Source organism: Lolium rigidum, chromosome 5, assembly GCF_022539505.1.
Source record: "Lolium rigidum isolate FL_2022 chromosome 5, APGP_CSIRO_Lrig_0.1, whole genome shotgun sequence".
Classification (NCBI taxonomy): Eukaryota; Viridiplantae; Streptophyta; class Magnoliopsida; order Poales; family Poaceae; genus Lolium; species Lolium rigidum.
The window spans coordinates 268,519,697-268,546,333 of NC_061512.1; the positions used below are offsets into that span (position 1 = coordinate 268,519,697).

The following is a 26,637-nucleotide window of genomic DNA, read 5'->3' on the forward strand; positions in this document are numbered from 1 at the left end:
CGCCTTGGCATTTCCCGAGCTATGGCGGAGGACACGTCGCGCCATAGCTCCAGCGCCTCCCGAGCTCCACAAACCGGCGCAGAAGCTCTGCCTCGTCGCCATATTTCTCGTGGACTAAGGAATCGGCCGCTGAAGCCCTGCATCGGCGTGCGTGCTTGTCTTCCTCGACTCCGGCGAAGGTCGCCGCCGTCAAATCCATCGTCTCCTAGCTCATCCGTCGAGTCCATGGGCGGGGGTCGACGCGTCTGGACACGGTGCTTCCTCCGGCCGATGATTGGGTGCCGGCCTGGACGGACCCTGCCGGCCTCCGTCGAGCCGACTGGCCGGCGCGTCGGTAAGACAGGGGCTGCCGATGGTGCTAGCCGGCGGCGAGTTCGCCGGGGAGAGGGTGCGGAGGCGGCGCGAGGGAGCGGCAGCGGCGCTCGTTTGCGAGCAGGGGGGCGGCGGCCTGCATCGCCGGCGGGCGGCGGCCTGCATCGCCGGCGGGTGGCGGCGGTGGAGTATGGCGGCGGTGGGGGTGGGCCGGTGGGGAAGGAACTCCCGGTTCCTTTTTTTTATTTCCACTTTTTTTCTTTTTCTTTAAATGTTTTGATTTTCTTAATTGTGCTGACGTGTGGGACCCAATCCGTGAAGCACTTGCCACGTCAGCTCTGACAGTGGGCCAGGATTGCCAGAAATCGTGTCAATTCGCGTTCAGCGACGGTTTAGTGCTATTTGAGAAAACCTGGGCAAAATCTGGTAGTATTTTGATCCCACAACACAAAGTGGTACCAAAATGGAGATTTAGCTCACAAAGTGGTGGTTCTATGCTAACAACTCAATGGTACCCTTTCTGAGCATCTTCATGTAGAAGGACCAAAATCACTTTCATGGAGCGACAGGTTGAGGATAGCCATTGAAACATCTAAATCTATTGCCTATCTTCACTCAACTGCTTCCATACCTATCATCCATAGGGATATCAAGTCTGCTAATATACTCTTGGATGATAGTCTAACAGCAAAGGTAGCAGACTTTGGAGCTTCAAGGTGCATTCCAATAGAAAAATCCGGGATAACAACAAAGGTTCAAGGTACAAGAGGATACTGGGACCCTGCGTGCTTTTACACAGGACGGCTCACCGAGAAAAGTGATGTCTTCAGCTTTGGGGTTGTCCTTGTGGAACTGCTAACCAGGAAAAAACCATTTGAATATTTGTCTTCGGATGATGAGGCTCTAATTGTACGGTTTGCCAGATTATTTGCAGAAGGAAACTTGGTGGAGATATTAGATCCACAAATTGTGGAGGAAGGAGGCCATGAAGTAGAAGAAGTGCCAAATATTGCTGTAGCATGCATAAAATTAACACCAGAGAGTCGTCCGACCATGAGACAGGTTGAGTTGACACTAGAAGGCATCCGTGTAATTCAGGAGGGTACTTTGGATAATGTGGTGTCCAACAATGTTTACACAACTGACATTGGGATATATGATTTGTCTGCTATAGATAGAAGACGCAGCGAGGGATCGACCAGATGTTACAGTATGGAAGTAGAGATTGCATTTTCCGCAAGGTACTCTCACTAGTTCTATTTACCTCGGATTGGATGGAAACAACCCAACATTGGTCATCGGTTATGTGGGTTATTTAAGTTAACTTAGATCAAATGTGCTTATCGATTTCATGTGCTCTAGAGGCACACCTTTCTTGTATTGTTAACGTCGTTATGTAATCTGGTTAGTGTAAATTAATTTTGCTCTTATCCTCCATGACCTAAATTTCTACTATTAAATTGCAATCGGGTGCTCGTACGATGTACATCGTAACCGAAAGGAGAAATGTTGAATCAGCTTCCTACTCCTGGCCAAGAAAGAAAACCACACGTAGCAGGCCCGCACCAAGCCACGATCGCCATTAGGGCATGTACAACGCGGACGCCAAGGATGGGCGCTAGGATCATCTTCCTGGCCGTTAGGCTTAATTCCTTGCCGATCCGGGGAACGAGGCTTGCGTCGACGCTAGAATAGGAGCCGGCGCTCCACTTTTATCGCCATCAGCCAACGCTTTTTTTTTCAACAGCAAAAGCTATCCACGTGCGTAGAAATCATCGTTTTTAGCGTCTCTGTTAGCGACCTGCGTTGGAAGACAGAGCCCTTTGTAGTTTTTTTCTTTTCTATAGATATTATTTTGTATTAATTTTAATCAGTTAAGCGCCTTCCTAAGCGTCTAGGGTTGTACATGCCCTTAGCCACCACAACTCCCTTCCCTCGCGAACTGCCACAAGGTGCCGACTCGAATCCTCCTCCCCCCCCCCCCCGCGCGTGTCGCCCTGGTTCACCGACGAAACTCCTCCAGCGCGCTATTACGACCTCAGCTGCCCCGTTGCCCCAATTAAAGGTGGGATGCGCGCGCTCGTGACGGTGTACACTTGTTCCTATGTAACGCTCTGGCTTGGTCGTATTTGATGATTTTTTTATGAGCTTTTGTCATGAGTGCCAAACAAGTAAGGATTTTTTACAACTAAGTCTGGTTATTTCTTTTTGTTTCGCGGGGCGAGTTTTTGAGTAACCGAAAAATAACATATAGTTTTTTGAGGAAGCGCAGGAGAGCTGCGATTTCATTGATAGAGGAAAAAGAGTTACAGGGAACTCAAAGTAGGAAAGGTTACAAGAAGGGCCCCCGGAGGTAGCCCGAGCACATGCGATTACTCTCGCGCTCTAAGGTGCCGGCAACCCGCCAACGCCCAACACGATCGCTCATCTATAATATCGCCAAGGACTTCCACCGGTCGACGCTCGCGGGCCCGGAAGATCCGGTCGTTACGTTCGCGCCATATGGCCCAAATGACCAGGAGAGCGATAGACTTGCAAGCCTTCACCTCCGTTGGCGCGGCAGATGCAAGGGAGGCTAGCCAAGCCGACAGAGGGCCCGGAGAAAGCCAGGTCCCCGGCCTGAGAGAGGCAAGGCCGAACCGTGATGCCACCAATGCCCAAAGGTTGCGCGACCAAGGGCACTCGACGAGGAGGTGCTCAGCCGTCTCGAGGTTGCGCCAGCAAAGGGGGCAGAAGTCGGAGTTCGGCCATTGCCTGGCCATCAGACGATCCGCCGTGAGGACACGGTTTTGCACCATTAGCCAAGCGAGCAGTCTATACTTAGCCGGCGCCCATGCGTCCCAGATGGAGGTGACCAGGGGGGACTCGGTGGAGCCGAGAAACTGGAGCCTGTATGCCGAAGCCGCCGAGTAGGAGCCTGAGTCCGACAGGAGCCAGGTGAAGGCGTCGGGCTCCCCAGGTGACAAGGGATTAACTTGTCAATGCCTATGGATTGTAGGCTAGGGTTTAGTTAGAAGTAGAGGGCAAGTAGATCTCGAAGGTTTCAGCCGAAAAGTACTCGACGAATATGAAAACTAGGGTTTGCAGACCATGATTCGATGATCCTCTCGTCCCTCGACCCCCCCTTTATATAGGTGGAGCCGAGGGATTCGTGCTATACAAGGATTACAGAGTCCGGGATGGTTTCTAACTCATCCCGCCAGATTACAAATAACACTTCCTATTACAACTCTATCTTTTCCTTAAATACATCTTGGGCTCTCGAGTCTTCTTATTCTTCGGGTAGTGGGCCTTCAATAAACCCCGGGTACTATATTAGGCAGGCCCATTTGGGATGCCTATGTCAGTAGCCCCCGAGATTTTGCTTGAATCGTAGAATCAGGGAAAATCTCCACTGTTTATTTTTACTCGAAAGCTCTAACTTTTATACTTTTTCTCATAAAATTCTATATTGTACAGGGATATTGGTAGTTGGGGCTAGTTCATCTGACGGATCAGGTACTAGTTAACTGCTCTAGTGGCAATCCGCAAAAACCTACTTCAAAATCACGTCCCTGGACATGATTTCGGGATACTTGTGTAAACTTCGACGAGCGCCGCTTAAGGTCTTACCATTCCGTCGAGTCCCAGTTAAATTTATCGAGTACCTAACGCGTCCGTTAGGATTTTTCTTCGTATCTGTTGATACGGATAAAAGTAGCAGAGCGCAGTCTTCGGCGATGCCACGCCCAGCAGAATAGGTCTGGGGTCTTACCTTCGCAATTTTTGCGGCATTCAGAAATTGATCGCAACTTCGGCGTTCTGAGAATATATTGTCGAGTGCTTTTCCGGTTGTTGGAATGGCACATTTTATCGAGTCAAATATGACTTTTATTTTTCTCCCGATGGGAGTATATGGAGAGTTAATGATAACTCGAAATATACTCTCTTGCTTGTTCTATTTTTCCTTTGTTAATTTCATCGGGCACGCGAACAGCGTTCCCGATGGGAGTAGCCCCCGAGGCTACAGCCAAGAACTTGTGCTTGGTTGTAGGCTCAATATTTTAGTCCACCTTGTCGCTATATTGCCATTATCTCCTGATATTCTTTCCTCCTTCTTCTTCTCTCTTTCTTTTTTCTCTATTTTTTTTTTTATTTGTCGGGTGCGCGAACAGCGCTCCCGATGGGAGTAGCCCCCGAGGCTACAGCCAAGAACTTGTGCTTGACTGTAGGCTCAACATTTTCTATATTTGCCATTGTCGAAATTTTACTTTTTTTTTTTTTTTTTTTTTTTTTGAAGTAGCCCCCGAGCATTTGGGCAAAAACTTGTTTCTGACCAAAGGCTCCCGATGCATTCAAATAACTTATCCTGTCGCCATTCTCCTTTCTCTTGTCGACATATTTTCCCTTGTCAAAATTTCTTCAACTCTATCAACGGTCGATATTTTTCTGCTTTGTGGGTCCATCGTTCCCACCATGTTGACACGTCGTGCAAGTGGGGGACACACGTCCTCCGCTTTTTCTGGCGCACGTACGGTAACGCCTATCCCAGTAAAAATACTTTTTTGCCCTTGAATCTAGAAAATCCATTCTCACCACACGATCTCCTCATCCAACGGCACACTGCTTCACCCAATTCTTATATAAACCTGTCTTCAACCTCCGTTCATCCCCTCGCTTGCGCCGCTCACCTGTTCCTCTTCGCAAATCTTCCCCTGCGCCCAATCTTCGCCGATTTCCCGCTCTCGCATACATTGCTCAATCCGCTGCCGTGGATGCCACCGCGTGCGCGTTTGACTCGCCACGAGCACTCCGAGTCCGCGATGGCCGCCGAAGATCTTGAGTGGGAGAGATCCAAAATCTCCAACCAAGACGCCAACCTCGATGAAAAGGCTTGGCCCGATGAAGAAGGAAGACGCCATCCGCTTTCCCGAGTGAAGAAAGCTATCCCAAGCCTCCAATGGAGTATCGGGTTAGTTTTGTTGATCATCTTATCCGCGGCCTTTCGCCTCCAATTCATGATTTCCTCCGCGGCCTTCTTTTCGTTTATGGGATTCAATTGCATCATCTGACCCCCAATTCCATCCTTCACATTTCTATTTTTATCACCCTTTGCGAATGCTTTCTTGGAGTCGCTCCTAATTGGGCTCTTTGGAAACGCATCTTCCGCATCCGCCGCAATGGCTCCCACAACGTCACTTATAACATAGGTGGCGTTGTTATCTGTGTTCGTACTGATGTCGATTATTTCGACGTCAAGTTTCCTGATTCTGTCCAAGGATGGCGCAAGAGGTGGCTTTACATTCACGAAGAAAGCGCCAACTCCGTTGAGCACAACATAACTCCCTTCGACGGGAATGCCAAAATTCAGCGCCGTCGCTCCTGGGATGCCGAAGCTTCTGAGGAAGAGAAAAAGGCGACAGAGGCGCTCATGTCTCGCATTCGTCAGCTTCAAAATACTCGAGGCAAGGAGCTATCTGGTGTTCAAATCATCGCCTACTTCCTTAGGATTAGAGTGCAGCCTCTTCGGGCTCGCAAAAATCCCCTTTGGACGTACTCGGTAAAAATGACGCCAACGAGAATCTCCGGTGACCTTTCCACCAAGGACTTGGAGAAGTTGGTTCGAAGACTTTCTCGCCTGGGCAAAGATCCAGTTCCTTCTTCTTGTCGCGTGGAACCATACAGCTCCACCAATCCACTCCCCAAGGTATTTGGTCTTTCCGCATTTTTATCTTGTTGCGCCTTTTTTTTCTGCATCTCATTGTATTGTCATCTCTTTACTTTTTCTTTGGTTTCTATTTTTTCAGGACCATCCTAGTATAACTTCCCTTCCTCCTCTTCCTGAGGGTGGAGAGGTCGAAGAAATGACCATCGTTGCCGACGATACTCAGGGCTCTTCTCGTTCCGAAAGTGAAGTCGCGGGTTCTCACAAATCTGCGGCTTCCCATGAGAAAGAAATTGAATCTGAGGCCAGTGAATCAACTGAGTCCCTTCCTCCTGCTGTCTCTCCCAAGAACAAAAGGAAAAGGACTGATGCCGAGGATTCTGGCATTTCTAAGGCTGAAGAAGTTGTTCCTTCTCATCCGAGGTCAGCTTACGATCCTTATGTTGAATCCCTCATCAGCTCGTAAGTCGATTTTATCTCTCCCCCCTTTTTTTTGTACTCGAAATATTTATATTGTCTTGCTTTTTATACTGTCGACTTTTTTGTTCACTAGTGATGAGGAAGAAGAAGTACCAGTCACTGACGTGGCTCCTCGGACAAGCACGTCACGTACTGTACTTGTTTCGTACACGCTAGTTGAAGGAGATGAAACATCGCCTCCTCAACAAAACGTCGTCACCACTACTCCACCGTCAAGCCCCCTTGTCCCTTCGCCAAAAAGGGCAAGGGTTGAAATGATCGTTGAGCCTCCTCCTCAATTGGGCAGCTCTTCCTCGCAGCTCTTGGATGATGTAAGTTTATTGAGATCTATATTTCCTCTATTTTGCTTTTGTGGACCTCTACTTTGTGTAATGCCGAAGTTTTTCCCCTTCTTTCCTTCTTCTTTGACAGCCTATGATCAAGGATCTTATCCGCATCGGGTCCCAATTTATTGGGTACCGCGAGTATGCCAGAGAGCCGAAGGTAACGACTTTTATACTTGCTGTTTTTCCTTGGTTTTTTACTCCTGCTGCTTGTCGCTATTTTTGATCTTTCTTTTCTTCCTTTTCCTTTCTTAACAGAAAAACTTGCGGAGGCTAACCAACGTGCCGAGACACTTGCTCGAAAACTCGAGCAAAGTGAGACGGCTCGTAAGAAGGCTGAGCTTGCCGCTAGCGAAGCTAGAGCTGAAGCTGATGATGCTAAAGCAAAGGCCGCTAGTGTCGAAGAATTGCAGCAAAGGCTCAAAGATGCTGAATCTGCCTTACACGAGCGTAAAACCGCACGGGCTGCACGCGAGCAAGGGGTCATCAAGCGTTTGAAGTCGCAATGTCGACGTACGCTGAGTAATATCCTCAATTTCTTCTATTTTGTTGCATTTCCTGTATCTTGGTTTTCGACTAATATTTTGTCTCGTGTGTCAGCCCAAACAGGACAAGATTATGATCTGGAGAATCCCGTCAATGACCCTCTCCTTGACGCACTTTCTCTTCTGGAGCTCCATGGACGCGAAATTCGTGAGGGCGTGGCTAATGCTAGTGGGGCTTTGTCGGCGTTGTTCCCCTACTTCTTCCCGAAGAAAGAGGAACCTTCGACTTTCCTTGACCTTGCCAAGCTTTTCAATACATCAGAAGACCTTGGGCTGAAAATGCGCCATGAGAATATGAAGGTGGCTGTTGAAAATACTGTTGCTCTGGTTGCTGACAGTCAGCAGACTCTCGACTGGACGAAGGTTGGCGACACCGATCAGATAGAGCGATCGAGATGGAAGTCACTGATGAAGGCGGCCAAGCCCAATACGAAGAAAATCTTGGCGTATCTCGGGATCAAGCCAACGTCGACTCCTAGTTCGTCAAGGCCGGAGGTCTAGTTGCATGCCTCTGTTTTTCTTTTGCTTCTTTTGCTCTTGTCGCCAAAGTAGTCTTTTGGCGACACGTATTTCCTTAGCTCCATCGTAGTGCCCTTGTAATTATTCCCAAGAGATTAATGAAGAACTCTATCTTTGCCTGTTTTTTGATGTTGTTCTGTTTAAATTTCAGTTGATATTTGATAACTATACTCCAATTCCTACTCCTTCCAATGCTTCGCCTTCTTCCCGCGCGGAGAGAACTGTTACTGATACTGCACCTGTCGATGATACCCTGTCGCAAGAATTGAATGATCTTCGACAACAACTTCAGTATGCGAAAAAGCAAACACTTGTGATGATGGAGCAGTCTCGTAAATCATCTGAAGCCGAAAAAGTTGCCCTTCAGCAAGCCCGCGAGGCTGTGGCTGCTAAGGAGATTGCTGTTTCTGAAGCTGAAAAAGCGGTCACTCGAGAAAATTTCATGCTCGAGTTAATGAATGAAGCCGGTGCAGATATGTCGGGTATGTTGGTCTCGTCTTGTGATATCTTTCATCTTCATGCTATTGTCTCCTAAAGGTTGTCCCTTCGTTGTGTTGATAGGTGCCTTTATTGATGCTCGTCGCCGAGGAAGAAAGGGTAAACACTAGGACAAACCTCCTTGTCAATCTTTCCTTGGACCATGGTTCTTTGTTTTGGGCCACTCCGGAGAGGACCCGCCAAATTACCAGATTTCAGGATCGTACCTCTCAAACCCGTGATTTCCTTCACTTCGTACCAAAACCTTATCCATGGTTTACAACTCCATGTTTCCTCGGAATGTCCAACCAAAAACTCTTCCCGAATTGATGGAAAGGTTCAAGGATGCTCGCAGGTATCCACGATTTTGTCAAAGCACAACCGGTAGCCGGTGCCGGATTTGCTCTTATCATGCTCCGGATCCGCCACTCGAAGCTTGACCTTGCCCAAGTTGTCGAGAGGGTTCATCAAAAGGTAAAACGTCGGAGAGTTGGTGTTGATAGGATTAACACGAAGGTTACACCTATAGCCGAAGAAATGATTGAGGACCTTCTTCGGATGGATGCCGACTTTTTTGCCGATGGCCATTATGCCGATTTTCTTGGTGCTTGCTCTCGAAGAAAACAGAGTTACTCTTGATGACATACTGAATCAAGACTAATTATTTTCTTCTTGTAGAAATTTCTTCTTTGTAGTCCATGACTATATTGTAAAGCAACCATTATATTTCTATGTTTGTCTAGCCCCCGAGTGTTTCGGTGACTTTTTACTATATTTGTATATTTGCGAGGTTGTGGACCAAGGCATTTATATATTGAAGGCAAATATGAGCCCTCGAGCTTTTACTGAGTACTATTTTGTATTTTTATTGACTCACGAGGTATTTGAATACCAAGGCAAGGTTTTTTTCTTCTTTATCGATGAACTATATTGAAATTCGTCGGAGCGATGACTTTGGTCACGTTGATAAAGAAAAAGGTGATATAACCACTATCTTTATTATATTGCAGCACCGCGAGCCCGCCTCATTAAAAACCTTCTCCGGCCCCACTCGGTGCCCCGAAAAAGGAAAAGAGTGCGTCTGAAAACTCGCGGGCGTTTCGGTACATTGAAGTTTTACAAGGACTATATTTCGACTCTAGGCGTAAAACCGCCTGAGTTGCGCCACGTTCCAGGGGTTTGGCTCCTCCACCCCTGTCTTCTTGTCCTTTATCCTGTATGCTCCTCCTCCGATTACTTCCGTGACGATGTAAGGGCCGAGCCATGGTGACTCGAGTTTTTCATGACTTTTTTGCGTGAGCCGAAGAACTAGATCGCCCACCTGAAAAGATCTTGGCCGCAAACGTCGACTGTGGTAATTCTTCAAGTCCTGTTGATATTTGGTTACTCGAGACAATACTTCATCTCGAGCTTCATCAAGTGCGTCCACATCATCTTCTAGCGCTTTTCTCGACGTTTCTTCGTCATACTCCGCGACACGTGGAGAGTTGTGCTCTATCTCGATTGGCAATACGCTTCTGCTCCATGTACCGAGAAAAATGGAGTTTCCTGTGTCGCTGTATTTGGAGTTGTTCGGATGCTCCATAACACACTTGGTAGTTCTTCAGGCCGGGTATGTCGAGCTTTTTCTAGTGGTCCTAACAAGCGCTTCTTGATGCCATTGCAGATGATGCCATTGGCTTTCTCGACTTGCCCATTGGTTTGAGGATGTGCAATCGATGCAAAGTTCAGCTTGATACCCACCTCTTCGCAATAGTCTTTGAATTCATTGGACGTGAAGTTGCTGCCGTTGTCCGTGACGATGCTTCGTGGGGCACTCCAAACCTGAAGACGAGGTCTTTTATGAATTTTACCTGCAGATGCTCCGTCCGGTGAATTTATCGGCTTCGCTTCTATCCACTTTGTGAATTTGTCGACAGCTACTAGCATGTATTCCTTTCCTCCTCGGCGACGATTTGTGTAACTTGCCTACCATGTCGAGTCCCCATTGTGCAAAGGGCCATGACAAAGGTATTGGTGCTAGCTCTGCTGCTGGAGAGTGAGGTTTTGCGGCAAACCTTTGACACGCGTCGCAAGTTCGTACTATGTCCTTAGCGTCCTCTATTGCTTGTCAACCAGTAGAATCCTGCCCGAAAAACCTTGGCTGCGATAGCTCGACTACTTGCGTGGTGGCCACATATTCCTTCATGTACGTCCTTTAGAATTATTCTTCCTTCTTCGGGTGTAACGCACCTTTGCAAGACGCCTGAAATACTTCGCTTATATAATTCTCCCTTGACCACCGTGAAAGCTTTGGAGCGTCGAATTACTCGTCTTGCCTCAACTGGATCATCGGGTATTTCCTTCCTGAGGATATATGATATGTATGGCTGCATCCATGGTATCTGTATTACTAGGACCAGGTCTTGCTCTTCTTCTTCTTCCTCTTGCTTCTCCCTGATAGCCCCCGAGGGTTTCTTCTCCTTCTTTTTTGATTTTGTCGACTCAGTGGATCTCTCTGTTATCTCTTCCCAAAATACACTCGGTGGGACCGCAAGGCACTCTGCGACCCGATGTTTGCAAGAACGTCGGCTTCGTCGTTGCTCAATCTGCTAATATGATTCACTTCGCATCCATCGAACAATTTCTCGAGCTCATTGTACACCTCCTTGTATGCCATCATGCTATCATTGACTGCGTCACATTGGTTCATAACTTGCTGAGCTACCAACTGTGAGTCGCCAAAGATTTTTAGTCGAGTTGCTCCGTAGTGCTTTCGCCATCTTCTTCCCATGTATGAGAGCCTCATATTCCGCTTCATTGTTAGATGCGTTAGGGAACGTCATCCGAAGGATGTACTTCAACTTGTCGCCTTCAGGTGATATGAGTACTACTCCTGCGCCAGCCCCTTCTAGCCTCTTGGACCCATCGAAGTTCATAGTCCAGGTTCTCGATAAATACGGAGGTCCTGTATTTTGCAACTCCATCCACTCGCGATGAAGTCCGGTAGTATTTGCGACTTTATTGCTTTTCTTTTTCGTACGTGATGTCCCGAGGGGAAAGTTCTATTCCCCAAAGGGAGACACGACCCGTGGCTTCCGGGTTGTTCAAGTATGTTTGACAAAGGAGCTTCATTGACCACTATGATCGGGTGTGCCGAAAAATAGTGGCGCAATTTTCGTGCTGTCGTGAACACTCCATATGCTAGCTTTTGGTACTGAGGGTACCTTTGTTTTGAGGGCGACAAGACTTCGCTCACGAAGTATACTGGTCGCTGCACTCCATGGATTTTCCCTTCTTCTTCTCTTTCGACAACTAGCACCGTGCTAACCACTTGGGGTGTGGCTGCAATATACAGCAAGAGAGGTTCCTTTTCCTTTGGAGCCACCAGGATTGGTGGTGTCGAGATTTTTCGCTTCAGATCCTCGAAAGCTCTATCGGCTTCTTCGTTCCATCGGAATTTATCTCCTTGTTTTATCGAGTGCATAAAATGGTAATGCTTTTTCTCCTAACTCGGCGACGAATCTGCTCAAAGCTGCGACTCGCCCGATTAGTCTGCTTGTATTTCCTTCAACTTCGTTGGCTTCCTCATTGTTACTATGGCTTGTATTTTGTCGGGATTTGCTTCAATCCCTCTTGCTGAAACTAGAAATCCTAGAAGTTCTCCTGCTGGGACGCCAAAAGAACACTTCGTCGGGTTCAGCTTGAGGCAGAATTGGTCGAGGTTGTCAAAAGTTTCTTTGAGATCCTCGATCAGTGTTGTCCCCTTTTTTGATGTTATGACGACATCATCGATGTATACTTGCACGTTTTTCCCAATCTGTGTTGCTAAACACTTCTGCATCATCCTCTGATATGTTGCTCCCGCATTTTTTAGACCGAAGGGCATTGTCTTGTAGCAAAACACGCCGTAAGGTGTAATAAACGCTGTTTTGGCTTCATCATCTTCTTTTAATCTGATCTGGTTATAACCAGAGTATGCATCCAAAAAGGAAAGACGTTCACAACCTGCCGTGGAGTCGATAATTTGATCGATCCTTGGGAGGGGAAAGTGATCCTTAGGGCAATGTTTGTTGAGACACGTAAAGTCGACGCACATGCGAAGGACTGTCGTGTTTTTCTTCGGCACCATCACTGGGTTAGCTACCCATGTGGCTTCTGTAGATATCTCTCTGATAAAACCAGCTTCCTCTAGTCGATTTATTTCTGATAGCATGGCTTTGCGGTTTGGTTCCGAAAACCGCCGCAAAGGTTGTTTGATTGGTTTCGCTGTTGGATCCAAATTTAGGTGGTGCTCGGCAAGTTCCCTGGGTACTCCTGGCATGTCAGCTGGACACCATGCGAAGATTTTCCAGTTCTTACGGAGGAACTCGACGAGCGCGCTTTCCTATGCGATATCCATGTTGTTTGCAATGGATGTCGTCTTTTTTGGATCCGTCGGGTGAATCCGCACCTCCTTAGAATTTTTCTCTCGTGTTGAAAGTTGATTCTTTATTTGGCCTTCCGACGTCCGGCAATACGTCGTAATCGGTCATGCTCTTCGACGCCAAGTATTCAGCTTGCATCCCGAAGGTTTCGATAACCGATGGAAATCCTTGTCGCACTTATCAGCTAAGGCAAAACTCCCTTTGACCGTGATTGGTCCCTTGGGTCCAGGCAATCTCCATAACAGGTATGTATAGTGTGGTACTGCCATAAATCTAGCGTATGCTGGTCGTCCCAACAAAGCGTGGTACTGCGATGGGAAATCCACGACTTCAAACTCCAGCTTCTCGATTCTATAATTTTCTCGGGTTCCAAACTGAACGTCGAGGTTGATCTTCCCCAATGGGTAACTTGGTTTCTCTGGTGTGATGCCGTGGAACCTTGTGTCCGTTGGCTTCAGGTTTGCTAAGGATATGTTCATCTTCCTCAATGTATCCGCATACATGAGGTTTAAGCTGCTGCCACCATCTATGAATACTCGAGAAACGTCAAATCCTGCGATAACTGCCGGCGGAATGAGTGCCGACCGCCCTGGTCGAGGAACTTGCTGCGGGTGGTCCGCTATGGTGAAGCCGATGTCTTGCCCCGACCAATTGAGGTACTCAACTCGTTGGTGGAGGCATTTTCTCTGCCATGAACACCTGTCGCGAGATTACTTTTTGAGCTCTATTGGATGGCCTTCCCTTCCGAATCATCGACACTGCTCCGTTGGAGTTAGGATCAACATAGGGTGGTGGTGCGAGTGCTGCCGCTATTCCGAGCTGGTGTTGATTGCCTTCCGTAATCGCGGGAGGTGGTGGTAGATGAACTTCGCTCCTAGGCTCCCGAGGGTTTCTCTCGTGCTGCTCGTGCGTGAGCGTTTTCCGCACATCCGAACATCGCTTGGAAATTTCGACAATCTTTCTGCAGGTGTCCTGACTGTCTTTTCCCATTGCTATCGAGGAAAAAATGCATCTGGCATGGTCCATTTAACATTTCTTCGGGAGACACAAAAGGTCGTGGAAACCTAGGTCCACTATTTTGCCTGTTGCGGGAGTCATCCCTATTATCACTTCGCTGCTCATTGCTTCTCTGATAATCGTCTCTGCTGCTTCCTCCTGTATTTGCCCGAAATCCTGCCGAAATTTGCCCTGGGGCGTCATAAGTCGGATACTGCCGAGGAAATCGTCGCCTCGTCTGATAATTTCGACCACGGTCCTCCTCTGGCGACCTGTGTCGTTTATTGTGGACAGCGTCTTCTCCGTCTGCCCATCTATTTGCTATCTCCATCAATGCGGATACTGTTTTTGGATTGGTCCTCCCCAAATCCTCAACAAAATCTCCGCGCCTGATTCCTGCGACAAACGCATCTATTGCCCTCTCGTCAGATATATTTTCTGCCGAGTTTTTTATGATGTTCCACCTTTGGATGTATTTTCTCATTGACTCATCTGGCTTTTGTCGACACGCCCTCAGCTCTTCCAACGATGCAGGTTTTTTGCACGTGGACCTGAAGTTCTTGACGAATACGTCCTCGAAACTTTCCCAGCTGTCGATGGATCCTGGCGGAAGTTTTTTGATCCAAGATCGTGCGGCTCCACTTAAGTGCACCTGAATACTTTGCATCGCTGTTGCTCTAGTTCCTCCGGTTAGCTTCACCGTCTCGAGATAATCAATTAACCAGTCCTCCGGATCTTGCGAGCCGTCGAACTTTTTGAAGTGGTCGGGTAACTTAAATCCTGAGGGGACTCGAGTTTTTCGGACTCTTCTCGTGAAGCACGGTAAACCGCACATATCCTCGTCATTAAGTTCTGGGGACTGCCGATGATCTCTTCTGCTTTGCCTTGCTCTATCGACCCTCGCTTGTACTCCTGTGTCTCTTGCTCCACTTGGTCCTTCCGGAGCTGCCGCCGTTCCTGCCGCAGGTCGTGGACTATTTTGCCTTGCTGCTCCTTCGGGAGGCGTTGCTACGAACGCTGTCCCCATAGCTCCAACCCCTTGCCAATGCCATGTTGTATAATGTTTCCCTTGGATCTCCCGGGGGTGGCTTGGATGCGAGGATGTAAGCTTGTGTCGCCATATACCCAGCTTCGGTGTCCTAGGGATAATATTTCCTCTTGTATCTATCGACATAAAGGACATGTCGAGGTTTTGAACCAAGTACTCTCTGTCTGCTTCGGGTATGTGTTGTAGCCTTGATCTTCCTCTGTTCCGAGCCTCCCTATGGCTATCACCCGAAATTCTAGACTGTCCACTTAGATCTGCCCTTCTCCTGGCCGGGATGCGAAAGCTGCCGCCTTTCTCCTGTTCAACTCAGCTGTCCGTTTTTCTATTTCTCGGGCAGTTCGTGCGAGCATATATTGATAAGCTTGCAGTTCTTGAGCTGTAGCTGTTGTCGTCATTGGTTCCGAACCATCTATGGCTTTTGCCGCTCTATCCCAGAGCTGCCCGTGGAAGTTGGACTCGACGCGTGGTGTGGGCCCGACATATTTAGTGCCCATACCTCTCCTTAGATCTGAGGGATCGACAAAAGGATTTCCCAACTGGTCGAAAGCCTCCGATGTTTCCTCTTGATCTTCGATAGCATAAATCTGATGATATTTTGTACTCAGATCTATGTTGGGTTCAGTGACATCATTGTTGGGATTGATGAAGACCTTGCCCACTGTGAGAGATTTGTCGATGAAGTTGTAACTGTCGACATCGCTTGAGCCATCGCTTATATATGAGTCCGCAGATGACTCAAACGATGCGTTGCTGAAGATCTTGGCGAGTTTCTCTCTTGCTCTGATGCTGACGTAGCGTGTTGCCGAAGTTTCTTCTTCTTACTCGATTGATGATGCATAGCTTGAAAATTCGGAATCGACCGCCGACGATCCCGACGAAATCGGAATTTCGACACGATACGATCCTTCCTTCTCGACGCGAAAGTGGAAACTTCCGAACGTCATCTCCAAGGGCTCCGCCAGATACGCATATGCATCCAAACGGGAGGGTGGGTGAGGAACAAAATCAACAGGACCAGTAGCGATCTGTTTACCTCGATCCATAGTGTTGCTTCCGGTTGACGATGTCGAAGATCTTGAACGTGCCATCGAGATCAGATCCTTACACCTCTAGTCCCCACAGACGGCGCCAATTGACAAGGGATTAACTTGTCAATGCCTATGGATTGTAGGCTAGGGTTTAGTTAGAAGTAGAGGGCAAGTAGATCTCGAAGGTTTCAGCCGAAAAGTACTCGACGAATATGAAAACTAGGGTTTGCAGACAATGATTCGATGATCCTCTCGTCCCTCGACCCCCCTTTATATAGGTGGAGCCGAGGGATTCGTGCTATACAAGGATTACAGAGTCCGGGATGGTTTCTAACTCATCCCGCCGGATTACAAATAACACTTCCTATTACAACTCTATCTTTTCCTTAAATACATCTTGGGCTCTCGAGTCTTCTTATTCTTCGGGTAGTGGGCCTTCAATAAACCCCGGGTACTATATTAGGCAGGCCCATTTGGGATGCCTATGTCACCAGGTGTGAGGTGGACGCGCTCTGCCGCAAGCCAAAGGCGAGCGAAGTCCGGCAGGAGCTCGGAAGAAACTCTGCCGCGAAGGTCCTGCACCCAACGGCGGTTAATGAGCGCCTCGCGCACGGATCGCTGCTTACGACGCGACGCGGCGTAGAGACCCGGCATGAGGGCAAAGGGGGCGTGGCCATCCATCCTGCTGTCAAACCAGAATCTGGCCGTTAGACCATCGCCGAGAGCGACTGTCGTAGCCGCGGCGAAGATCTCACGCTCGGCTGTGGAGCACGGCACCGGCATGCCGACCCAGGGTCTGTCTGGAGCGACGCGCTCACGCCAAAGCCACTTAAGGCGGAGGGCAGCTCCGAAGTGGTCGAGGTCAACAATCTCGAGGCCGCCAAGGTCGCGAGGCCGACAGATACGCCTCCATATAGTTAAACGGGCTGAACGCATGTTGCCCTGGCACCTTTATCCAGTCATGGTACACTAAGATGTCTCTAGACCAGACAGAACACGAATCTCATTTTGGGATGTATAAATTGGGCCTAACCATCCTTGTTGACATGTAAAAATCCCCTAAATAGACATGTAATTTGAAATATGCCGAAATCACGAAAAAACGACCAACCTTCGCGAAGGTCTGTGCAAGGCTCCCAGCCTGCTGTTGTGGTGCCAGAAAAATTTCAGAAAATAGTCCTCCTACTCGCCACTTGCCGCAAGGAAAAATAAAGTAGAGACGAGGGATGAGTGCGAAGCACACGAGAGTGGGTTATCTCAGTTTTCCTATTTTTCGTGATTCATTGTTCAAAATGAAATATCTAACTGTTCGTCTGAATTGGGAATATAGTTTTCACTTTTAACATGCTCGCATCGAGATCTTAAAAACTAGATCCCATATTAATAGGTTTTGTGAAATATTTTTTCGGTGTATTTCCCACGACATTTCTACTTTGGACGTACTTTTGAGTTTCAACGTAGTTGTATTTCAGGTTCCTAGATTAGGTTGTACTTTGCTAGCTAACAAGATGCTCCATGGTTCTACTTCATTCTGGTTACTCGACACGTACACAATTAGGGTTCAAGGTACAATAGGATATATGGACCCTATGTACTACTATACAGGGCGGCTCACCGAGAAGAGTGATGTTTTTGGCTTTGGTGTTGTGCTAGTCGAGCTACTAACAAGGCAAAGGCCATTTCTATATCTGTCCTCTGAAGGCGATGGCCTTGTTGCACATTTTTCAACCTTGTTTGCAGAAGGTAACCTGTTGCAAATCTTAGACCCACAAGTAACTGAAGAGGGAGACAAAGAAGTAGAAGAAGTATAAGATATGCAGGAGCAGATCGTCCAACCATGAGACAAGTAGAATTGGTACTAGAAAGTATTCAATCATCCAAGCAACTACGTAATGTGATTGCACCGAACTCTGAGGAAGTTGGTACCACAAGAAATTGCTCATGGATTAATGGCACAGGAACTAGCAAGGAATGTACCCGACAATATAGTATGGAGCATGAATTTGAGATTTCAGCAAGGTATCCACGGTAGTTATGTGTATGTTCGTATTGAATGCAGGTAGTTTCACGAGGTTTCTTTGAAAGTAATAAATGTGGATCCGATCCTTTCATTGGATTGCAGATTTACTTGTTGTCGTTGTTGTTGTAGTGGCCAGTTATATCAAAAAAAAATTATTATCTTGGTTATAAATATTTCCTTGCTTTGACACGAGGGAACAAAATATTTGCCTCAATCACCTTGTTATTGTGGGTTCAGCACTTCAGCATTGACATATACTACCTCCATCCCAAGGCTTAAGCCTATATTTTTTTTAGAAAGTCAAACTATGTCAAGTTTGACTAAATATTTATCAAAAATCATTAAAATGTAAAATACAAAATTAATATTATTAGATAGATAATGAAATATATTTTTATATGCTATCTTCAAAATATCATATTTATTGATAGATTATTCTGAAAATTTGGTCAAACTTTACTTGCTTTGACTTTCTCAAAAAAATATAAACCTTAAGCCTTGGGATGGAGGTAGTACTAGCTAAACATGCGCGCTTCACCGCGCCGCCTATATCATGGGTTAGGTACGGCTGAGCATGCAAGTTCTTAGTCATCACTCCGTTGTTTTCTGTCCTAATAAGGCCGATCCATGACTTTTTATTCTGCAAGTACCAAATGAGTGGTGGAGTGTTTTCTAAGCACATAATAAAGTGATATGTTGGGTGTTTTTCCTAAGAAACCTAGGTATCACTCTCCTCATGGATTCTTTGTATACGTATACAGTCAACTATATACATCAAATGCATCACAGGTGGATCTAACACAGGCAAGAAACACGCTAGGGTAAAAACTGAAATAACCAACAAAAATAAGGGAACGGGGAGGACAAAAGAGGAAAACAGCTGCCCACTTATTCTCGCTTTTCCATCAATACCTCCTTTGCAAAAAAATGAAAATAATTGCAGTGTTGTTTGTTCCGTACATATCTCCTCCAATTTCATTCGATTTTACAATACCTCATGTTAATTCTTGGGTGATAACACCGAGGCTTTACTCAAAAGTAGTAATGCAACTGAGCCAAAAAATAATTGCAAACGAAAGTGCCTCACGTACGATGAAATTGCTATGATTTGTGTACGACGAGACTCAAGAGGGGACTCCAATGATCTGGCCCACTTCCTGACTCAGGCCCGTATGAGTCTAGTCGTACAGAACTGTGGGACAAAAGTTGTCGTAAGTATAGCACTGCAAAACCAAGAAGCAAGAAAGCAATTAGCGAGAACAAAAGAAGTTACCCCAAGCACTAAGGGCATCTCCAGCCGTCCTCCCGACGAGGCTCCCGGCAGCCCCTTTTTTCATCCGGACGGCGTTATTCGGCCTAGCCGAGCTCCCGGCTCCTTGTTTTCGCCCGGAATAAGCATTTAATCTATCCAGAGAGCCCAGGCCATCCCCGGCTTCCCGAGGCCCGTTCGGGGACTCCGGACGAAACAAAAATGCGCGAAACGTTGAGCGGCCCGCGGTGTCGGCGACAGAAAGGGTAATTCCCTCCATTTATTTCATCTTCCCTCCAAAATGCGTAAACCCATTTTCCCCGTCGAATTTCGGACTACCGCCATTCCCCCCACAGTTGCAGCTCCTCCTCTTCCCTTCCACCACCATGCCGCTGAAGAAGATCGCCGCCGACGGCGCGCCGAAGGCGAGGAAGCCACGTGCGCCAAAAGAGAGGCCACCGGACTGGACAAACGCAAGGTGAGCGGAGGATGTGGAGCGGCGGCGGAACGAAACTCGCGGAAGGGCGGAGAGGGAGAAGAAGCTCGCGGCGAAGAGGGCGGTGGCAGCGGCGGACGAACAGGCGAGGCTGGTCTCCATGTCCATGAACATGGGTCAGCCGCACGTCGGCCAATTCCCCGGTCCATGGCCGACCAAGGTACGATCGGCTCTCCTTCCGCCTTCTCGCCGGCGTCACCGGCCATGTTCCAGGACACCTACATCACCGGCACATCGAGGGCCATCCAGCCGAAAGGTTGCAGGCATCCTTTGACAAGTGTTGGGCCGATGCGAGGGCGCACGCCACCGGGAGGGACGACAAGTACGACGTGCGGTGGAAGGAGATGCTCGCCAACCAGGGCATCCAGATCGCCTTGCTGAAGGCAACCTCCGCGGCGAACAAGAGGAACACCGACCTGGCGTTCCTGATCGGCGGCAGCGACGGTAAGATGGACGAGGAGAAGAGGGCTTGGTACGACGGCCATCGCCAAGACATCCACTGGCCTCCGTCGACTGCCGCCGCTGCGACGTCCACTCCTGCCACTGCGACACCGGCGATCGATGATGCATCGCCGCCCGATTCCGCGCCAGACAAGGCGCAGGAAGGGACCTCGACGAGCCTGCAATCGTCTAGTTTCTGTTTCGATTGCCGGAATGTGGCTGCTCCGATGGCCGAACTATTGGGCGATGCTTTTGTGTGTAGCGGGAAGACGATTTTTTGAAACTGTCCTCGGTGTTGGGCGAATGACAGGGTGCGACTGGAAAAATGTCCCCCCCCCCCCCCCACGCCCTTTTCTCATCCAATTCGAGGTTTGTTAAATCCGAATTTCCGCCCAAAAGTATCAAACGGTTGGAGATGCTCTAATATCAGCCCTCCGGTCTCCGGAGGTAGCCAACGGTCGCCTGTAAGAGCAAGAACAGTCGTTGTGTACCAGGGATCAGAGGCTACACTGGGCAACCCATACAGCGCCATCGGTGGCTGTACCGGTCGCCGAAAACTCAAAGGTAGGTACGTGAGCTAACCTGCCTCTTCTTACTGGAATGTGGCCTAATTTTTTTGTTGAATATATAAGCAAATTATTATATAATTTAATTTAAATAAATAATTGATAAATTATGACTATAGAAACAATAGATAAACTAAACATGCAGATCAATAGAGTAGGTGAACATATCATATCTATAAAAGACAAACCGATTGCACCTACATACCACAGAAACTAAAACTAGAAATTCTAGTGGAAATTAAAATTAGAATCATCCGGACCTTTAGTCCCGCCCGTGTCGGGACTAATGGTCCAAACACGTCGCCCCGAAACCGCCCTATGATGCGGTCACCATTAGTCCTGGTTTTTATGGGCCTCTAGTCCCGATTTGGGATACGAACCGAGACTAAAGCCCCTGCATCTGCTGGCACCGCTTTAGTCCCGGTTGGTGACACGAGCCGAGATTAAATTCAAACCGTTCGGTTCCCGTGCGTGCGGAAATCGATCATCATCGTCGGAAGTTGCATCGCCGCGCGCGGGCGGCCGGCCATGGGAATCGATCACCCGGCGGACTGTTCACCTCCCTCACCTATATATCTTAACATCTCCTCCATTAGCCACATCTTCACATCCTCCATTAGCCATCTCCCAAAGAGCTCTTTTTCGCCCCGGCCCCAATGGAGCAGCTCGCGCGCACCCTCTCTCTACCTCGATCTCGGGTGTACTACCTCACTGTCGAAGAGATGCACTTCAGGATCATGGTCACTCTCCGTGCATCAAGAGTGGAGAGGTGGATCCGCGCCGTCAAGAGGGATTTCCTCGACATCGCACCAATCAAGCGCGTATGCTTGGAGTGTTATTTCACCGACCCTCGCGAGGGTAGAGATAATCAGCGCGTCTATGTCCTTCAACTCTCGATGGTGACCAAAAATTTGGTCTATCAAATTTGTTGGGCTGATGAAGTGCCACAACTTCTCAAGGATTTCTTGCAGGACACGAAGCATGGTGAACACGAAGCATGAATATATATCTAACACATCATATAAATCTATATTTTCTGATTGTTTATATGATGTGTTAGATCAAAAAAAATCTAACACATCATATAAACAAGCAGAAAATATAGATTTCCAAACATGAATATTGCTAATATATATCTTGCACAACATAACCAGCATAATAACAAGCTGGACATGGAAGCATATTCAATATATATATGACCACATATAGGTACATGTATCGGTGTGGAATTTGGAAGCATGGTAACATAGAAGCATCAGTTTTTTTGTACGCAGCATAAGACAATCTATGTAGAAGCATACAACATTAAAATGTATAATATGACATCGGTTCACGCTAATTGTACAAAATATGTACAAACTTCATCATCATCGGTGCATAATTCTTGACACATGAAGCATGAATACGAATCCCACACAGCAAAACAAGATTTACATGGAAGCAGTAAATTTCTAATATTACCAAAATTATGACTAGTATTGTACAAAACCTAGCCGATGCACTATATGACCACAAATTGGTTCTGATTCGGCTGGAAAATTGGTTTAACATATCCAAATGGTAGAGGACTACAAAGACTTACTTCTCATAAATTTCAGAAACAGAACACATATGGAGACCTACGTCAAGCTATTACCTTCTCAGATCGGGTAGCCAATGACCGTACTGAGACTATGATAGTAAACGGTGGAAGTAGCCTCCGGCAGATTGAGCCCTTAGCTTTGGCTGGATTGAGCTCCTCGCACAACTACCGCGCCAGCCGCTGGTTAGTGTTGCCGTCAGGTCGTCATGTGTGTTGCCAGCGCAGAAGACAAACCGGCCGCTGCCGCCTTGCCCGACCTCGATCAAGAGGTGCGGCGGGGGATTTGGGCGATCCGATGAGAGAATGGAGTTGATCGACAAGGTGGGGATGGTCGGTCGGTCGGCGGCGGTGGTTGATTTGGATGCGCCGATCTGGGGCGTTGGGGAAACTGTGGCCGTCAAATACATGAGTAGTTAACGAGTAAAAATAATTGCCCACGAGTCGTTCGATTGGAAGCTTCATGTACGTCTTTGGAGACGTCCGATGAAACCACTCTCATTGGCCTCCGTTATAGAGTGTTTACCATAAAAAAGCCGAAGAAGGTAAAACATACAAGAATCGGAAAGTAGTCTAATGGTATGGCCACTCATCCTGGCGAGGTTTGCAGGTTCGAACGATGACACCTTATTATCCTTGTTTTGTGGTCTTAGTGGTTTAGTTCCTAGTGTTGAACATTATAATTTGTTTAGGGTTCGGCTTGGTGTGGTAGCATATTGATTAGATCTGCGTTCAAGTTTGAAGAGGCCTCGGTGAAGAATCGTACAAAAGAAAATGCCGCATGTGTTCACACAATTAAAATGTATCTAGATACATCTATTTTAGGATCAAGTAATATGAACCGAAGGGAGCAATAAAAATAAACATACTTGAAAAAGGCCCACAAACGACTAATGGCCTGAAGGAAGTCAGGCCAGCCCATCTCCCTCGCTCGAGCCACGTTCAGCGAAACATGAGCAGGCCCAATATAACAGAGACAATACTGTGCGGCGATGGATCAGTTAGCGTACACATCAACATATATGACGTCATACTCAACAGACTGCACCAAATCCAAATATACCGAACAGCATTTGTCGGATTTTTGCGGGCGTGGTTGGTGAATGGTGAGATAAGCTCTCGTGCGTCCACTTTGCACTCACTCACAGTCTCGTCTTCCTCCTCCGCGCGCGACGATCGATGGAGAAGGCGGCGTCCTTCCTCTCCTCCCTCCTCGGCGGCGGCGGCGGCGATGCACCGGCGGGAGACCCGGCAGCGACGGTGGCGTCGATCCTGATATACCCGATCAAGTCCTGCAGGGGCGTCTCCGTGCCCCAGGCCCCCGTCACCTCCTTCGGTACTGTTTCTTTTTCCGTCTCCGTGTTTTGCAGAGCTCTGATCTGAGGCTGACGGCGGCGGCGTGCAGGGTTCAAGTGGGATCGGCAGTGGCTGGTGGTGAACGCCAAAGGGAGGGCCTGCACGCAGAGGGTGGAGCCCAAGATGGCGCTCGTCGAGGTGGAGCTCCCGCCGGAGGCCTTCGACGAGGACTGGCAGCCAACGCCGGACTCCTGCCTGGGTACTTCTTCTTCCTCTGTTTCTTATTTTCATCTGACATTTAATTTGGTCCAACTGATATAGCGGTACTAACAATAGACTCGGAATTAAGGCGTATAAACCTCAAAGAAAAATTGGTATTACTTCTGATTTTGTCATTAGCTTGGGTTTAACAGCCGATTCGTTCAGACTAATTCAACTCCTTATGGAATGTTTTATCTTCTTCAATGGCTGATTTCTGCTGTTGTTTTCTCAGCAAGCCATACTACAGTGAATTTGATCAAAGCATCTTCATCATAGCGTGAATTGTGATGCCATTTGGTTTATAATTTTTTTTACAGATTAAATTTCGTTTTTATATTCCAGAGGACAGTCCTGGAGGTACTAATTTCATTTAACCCTTTGCCAAATGCAGTCATAAGAGCGCCAGGGATGAACCCATTAAAGGTCCCTCTTGCCATGGAACGTGCCACGCTTGACGATGTCTCCTTGTGGGAGTGGTCTGGTTCTGCCTATGATGAAGGAACTGAAGCAGCCGAATGGTTCTCCGCGTATTTTGGGAAGCCAACTCGGCTCGTGCGGTTTAAAGAAGGTTGTCAAAAATGACTCTGGACGCCTTTCTATTTTTCCATAGTGAGTTTTTGCAATGATATGATCTCTGTCACTTATGGGCAATGGTATGTGTTTCATATATTTGGCAGAGACCGAAATCAGACCGACTAATCCCGACTACGCTCAAGGATACAAGATCACGTTTACGGATTGTTTCCCATTCCTGATAGCCTCCCAGGTACAGTCCAGAGTTTAGAGTTATTTGAACTGTTCTATTTATGAAGGCTATGTGCATATGTTGCTAAACACACAACTCATGTTGACAGGGCTCACTGGATGCACTAAACGAGCTTCTTAAAGAACCTGTAACAATCAATCGATTCAGACCAAAGTAAGCGGCGCACTGTGCTTAGCTACATTCTACTGCAATTACACTGCGTGCTTTCTTACAGGCATAGTTTCTTTTGGCAGTATTTTAGTGGATGGATGCCACCCATACTCAGAGGATCTCTGGAAAACCTTAAAGATAAACAAGCTAACATTTGAAGGTGTGAAGTTGTGCGACCGTTGCAAGGTAAAATTACTCTCCTAGCTTAAAACATAATTCTGCAATCATTGTCTGGAAAATAAACATGACAACGGACAGTCCAATGGTTGCTTCTTTTTCTTTTCCACTCTTCTTTCAGTGTCAAAATAAGCAACATACTAAAGTCAGAGGTGTCGAAAATCCTCTTTAGTCCTAGAGTTATTTGAGGTGCAAGGGAGTGAGTGATGTGTGCTTAGTTCTGGTCTCCTAAGGCAGTCTTTATGATATTGAGAAGTACGCCTGAGCTTGCGACTAACTCGACAATGGATGCTTGATCGCGATAATTTCTATAAAACTGATAATAATTAACTTGTTCATTTGTCGCATATAAACTTTACACCACCAGAATTAAATTCTATCAAGAAAGACATGTACACTCAATATTCACAAGGCAATATTAACAGTAGTATACTCTATGCTTAGTTTCTGAATTTGCATTTTCAGGTGCCTACTGTGGATCCAGAGAGAGGAACATTTGGTACTGAACCAACTGAAACTATGCTGACATTCCGGTCTGGTGAAGTGATCCGTCCGAGTCACAAGAACAAACAGAAGGTAATCATCCCCTACGACCTATTCTACTGCTACTACCTTCAAGAGTAGAACATGTTGTTAACCGCTCCTATTTTTATCTTGTTTTGTAGGTTTATTTTGGGCAAAATCTGGTCTGCAAGGAATCAGTGTCAGCAAAGGGCAAAGGGAGGATCATCAAGGTCGGTGACCCAGTTTATGTTCTGCAGACATACCCTTCTTCGAATGAAGCTCCAGCCTGAGCAAGGGCAGGGTAGCATATGTGTTTCTGTATTCTGTGTGTCTATCAGTTGATTATCGCACATTCTGCAAAATCAATTTACAATAAACTCGATAAATGTGGCTGTTATGCTCTCCATTTCAAACAATATCATCATGTAGCTCTTTGATTTGTAGATTATACAATAGAATAAAGCTTGACATGCGTGTTCGTTATGTCCTCCACTTCAAACTGTCTTCTTTTAAAGTAAGGTAGAAGCTTTGGAAAACTTAAAACGGAGGCCGAGCTACACGTAGCTCTTTATTTGCCAACACTCAGACTTCGTATTTCAAAGTTTCAAAAAATCCGAAACAAAATTCTATAGATAGCCAATGATGTATACTACAATGGTGTGAAATCTCAATACAAACTACTTCATATTCTGGGTTACACAAAAATGACAAATTCTGGCAAATTTTATAGTGAACAATGCACATTTCAGGACTATAAAATTTGTCAGATTTTGTTAATTTTGTGTAGCCTAGAATATAAATTTGTTTGCGTTGAGATTTTACACCATTGGCAACCTCTTGAATTTTCTTTGGAATTTTTTTGACACTTTGAATATGAGTTCCACGAGTTTGAAAATAAAGAGCTACATGTAGCTCGGCCTCTAAAACGCCACGCTCAGAAGCTTTGCCTTGTATATTTACATAGCGGGAATAAAGAGGATATACATGCCCAGAGACAAGAAAGAGAATAAGAAAAACCTGGCTAGAAAAGGGTGCGGTTTAGGCTACGATATCCCCAATAATCACTGCAGTTCAGTTATTTCAGACCGTTTCAAACTGTTATTTTAGAATATTTCAAGACAAATTACAAGAAAACAAGAGCCCAGAAACACAGGCCCACGTCGTTTGCTAGCCCAGCAATAACGCACCTCGCGACACTATGCATCGCCAGTCGTTGATCGACTGAGACTTAACAGATAATAATCAGTCAATGTTTAGCAATTCCGTTAGAATTTATATTTTTCAATGATCACTGCAGTTCAGTTAGCTAAGCCTTCATTCTTGGAGGCTTGTTAACTGATGTTGTCGGCTTGTC

At 47.0% G+C, this 26,637-nt stretch overlaps 2 protein-coding genes across 2 annotated transcripts in view; both read left to right on the top strand.

The window, feature by feature from the left end:
• Positions 1–16,699, top strand: part of LOC124657663 (wall-associated receptor kinase 3-like) — a 40,763-nt gene extending 24,064 nt beyond the window's left edge. Inside the window, exons 5-7 of the mRNA XM_047196178.1 lie at positions 838–1,553; positions 16,273–16,351; positions 16,490–16,699. Of these exons, the coding sequence (XP_047052134.1) occupies positions 838–1,553; positions 16,273–16,351; positions 16,490–16,699 (1,005 nt within the window). The remainder of the gene's footprint in view (positions 1–837; positions 1,554–16,272; positions 16,352–16,489) is intronic.
• A 6,590-nt stretch (positions 16,700–23,289) lies between these two features.
• On the top strand, positions 23,290–25,766 carry LOC124654747 (mitochondrial amidoxime reducing component 2-like). The gene is made up of 8 exons (XM_047193739.1): positions 23,290–23,465; positions 23,535–23,684; positions 24,078–24,254; positions 24,364–24,452; positions 24,541–24,605; positions 24,686–24,788; positions 25,245–25,355; positions 25,445–25,766. The coding sequence occupies exons 1-8, from the start codon at positions 23,309–23,311 to the stop codon at positions 25,571–25,573; spliced, it is 981 nt and encodes a 326-aa protein (XP_047049695.1). The 5' UTR covers positions 23,290–23,308; the 3' UTR covers positions 25,574–25,766.
• The last annotated feature ends 871 nt before the right edge of the window (positions 25,767–26,637 follow it).